This window comes from Morone saxatilis, unplaced genomic scaffold, assembly GCF_004916995.1.
Source record: "Morone saxatilis isolate NCDOM2014 unplaced genomic scaffold, NCSU_SB_2.0 Contig2, whole genome shotgun sequence".
In the NCBI taxonomy this organism is placed as follows: Eukaryota; Metazoa; Chordata; class Actinopteri; family Moronidae; genus Morone; species Morone saxatilis.
In genome coordinates, this window is record NW_023339762.1 from 14,349,277 (window position 1) to 14,351,829 (window position 2,553).

Here is a 2,553-nt window from a genome sequence, read left to right on the forward strand (position 1 = left end):
GGCCCAGGACAAGAGGACTCTGCAGCGAGAGATTAAAACCTCCCACATATATATTTATACGGTTTTATCTCCTTTTCTTCCTCTATCGTTTTCTTTCTGCGTGCCTTTTCTTGGGTTCCGCCGCAAACTTGCCAAGCAAGCAGAAGTCAACTATGAAAGCAGAGTGACGCCTGTCAGAGTGTGTATTGCTCTCCAGCGCTCACTAAGCAGAAAGTCTCTCACCCACAGTGAAAACCAAAACAATGAGCTACAAAAGGGCTAAAACTCTCTGTGGAGCTGAGGCGAACTAAGGAATATTCCCTCACCTCGAAACATCTGCGGTGACCCTACAGTAAAGTTAAACTCGCAGTTTATCACCTTCCTCATCCTCGGGGTTTAAGATAAGTGTCTGAGCCTGCTGACCTCAAACAGACTGGCAGTCAGCTCCTCCAGCTCCTGCTCCAGCTGATTCCTGACCTGCGACAGACGCTCGCACTCCTTGTCCTTCAGTTTCAGTTCCTGAGATGCGTAAGAGAAAATGTCACAACCACATTTTTCGAGGAAGAACATTTGCATTGTCGACTTTTTTTCCCCTTCGGGTCACACAAAGCTTTGCGTGTGTCAGCGTAAAATCGGGCTACAACACCTTCTTTGCAGCGTCCAGCTGTTCCCTGAGGATCTCCGAGCCCTTTTCTCGGATTTCTTTTTCTTTGATCTCCAGCGACGAGCTACGGAGCCGGGAGAGGTCGCCATGGCCCCTGGCGGAGGGGGGCCCCGCCTGGCCTCCTCCCTCCAGTCTGGACTCTGGCTCTGGATCCAGATCGACCAACCTTCACACAAGCAGAAATACAATCAGTGGTGTTAGAGAGGGGACATCAATGTTTTATTCACCGGGCTGCTAGAAAGACAGATATTATTTAAAGGTAATGATTAACCCACAGTTTGTTTACTTCCAGTTCTCTGCACAGAACGTCGTTTTATTGTGACGGCTGCAGATATACACTAGATTTAAAATAACTACATTAAACTGAATAAAACTTATTTTAATTTGAAGGTTTTTCATGCTGAGGATTCACAAATGGATACACAGCATGTGACCCTAATGAGGAGCACGAAACCACGAATCATAATCCAATATTAATATACATTAAGTTGTTTATTAGACAGACTTATTGGTTATTGTTCTTTAGAGACATTTGTGTATCATCGACTGTAATCTATTACAGTTACAGAAAGACGGGGGAAAGAGGTTTTATTTATTACTCATTACTCTTTTCAGAAGTAATGTTATTTTACTTGTTACTCCCTGACAGTAATTAGTAACACTTTTATTTATATTACTTTTCTGCTGCTCTGCAAACTTCAAATCAGGAAGTGACAACACAAGTAATGTTGTAACCAGTGACTCAATACTATTAATAATATTACTTTCCCTAGTAACCAGTAGAGTAACTAATTACTAATACATTTCAGTAATAATATTAAAGTTACCCCTCTTATATTCAGTGGCTGGAAGTATTCACACTACTTTGATTTTAACAAACAAAACTAGATTTTAATTAATTAACTTTATGGAGAAGAGACACAAGTACCAATTTTATAGGAAAAGTAACATAACTAAGTTAAGTAGTGTAACTAATTACTTTTGGCAGGAAGTAATAAGTAATAATATTACTTTTGAAAAGATAAAATGTTTTAATAGTAACTAGCCCAACACTGGTTGTAACTAATTACTTTTTAGGGAGTAACTATACTATTATCACTGCAGTGAATTAAATGAGTAATTAATTACACTAAATAGTTACTGGGTAAAGTAATAACATTACTAGTAACGAGTTACTGCCCAACACACACTAACAGAGTGTGAACGGACCTCTGGAGGACCGCGGACCACAGTTTTAAACCCCCTGCTTCTACATATTAAATTGTCATTCAGTGTTTTCACTTCAAGCTTCAAAGCAGCGAACACCAGTTAGCCACCAGTTACAACTTACTTTAATCCGAGGAGGTCTCCCCTCAGTGTCCGCCCTTACCCCGTCAGTGTCCAGCACCGCAGATAAACCTCCCGCCCTGTCTGTGTATCTCTCCTCTCCCGTGTCCTTCAGCTCTTGTTGTTCTTGTTGTTGTTGTTGTTGTTGTTTTTAAAGTAACAAACACAGCGCACACGGAGCTAACGTTAGCTGCTTCCAGCCGTTTTAAATCACAGCGGAGGAATGCGGACGCTGACGTAGCCAACCGACAGCCGTTACCAGTAACAGTCACAGCCGTTAACAGCCGTTACCAGTAACAGTCACAGCCGTTAACAGCCGTTTGATGCTAATGCTGCGGACCACAAACCATCAACTTTAAAGTGTAACGAAGACTTGGTGTTGTACTTTTTCCAGCGGTGGTCTTTCCCTGTGTGTCTCCTCACCGAGGCAAGAAAAAACGAGTGTGTGTCTGCCTCTTTCTCACAGGTCACATGACAGCACATCCACTCCCAACGCCCCACCAACCCGTCCGGAGCCAGCAGCACACCTCCACAGACACGATACCATCCGGACTGTATCCGATTACTTACTACTGCAGTATTTA

General features: G+C 42.6%; 1 protein-coding gene across 4 annotated transcripts in view; it reads right to left on the reverse strand.

Moving 5' to 3' along the window:
- rab3il1 (RAB3A interacting protein (rabin3)-like 1) overlaps nt 1-2,553 on the reverse strand; it is an 8,705-nt gene that overhangs the window by 4,258 nt on the left and 1,894 nt on the right. For all 4 annotated transcript variants that reach the window (XM_035665446.1, XM_035665445.1, XM_035665444.1 and 1 more), the window contains exons 3-4: nt 626-809; nt 403-498 (exon numbers count right to left, since the gene is read on the reverse strand). In XM_035665446.1, the coding sequence (XP_035521339.1) occupies nt 403-498; nt 626-809 (280 nt within the window). The remainder of the gene's footprint in view (nt 1-402; nt 499-625; nt 810-2,553) is intronic.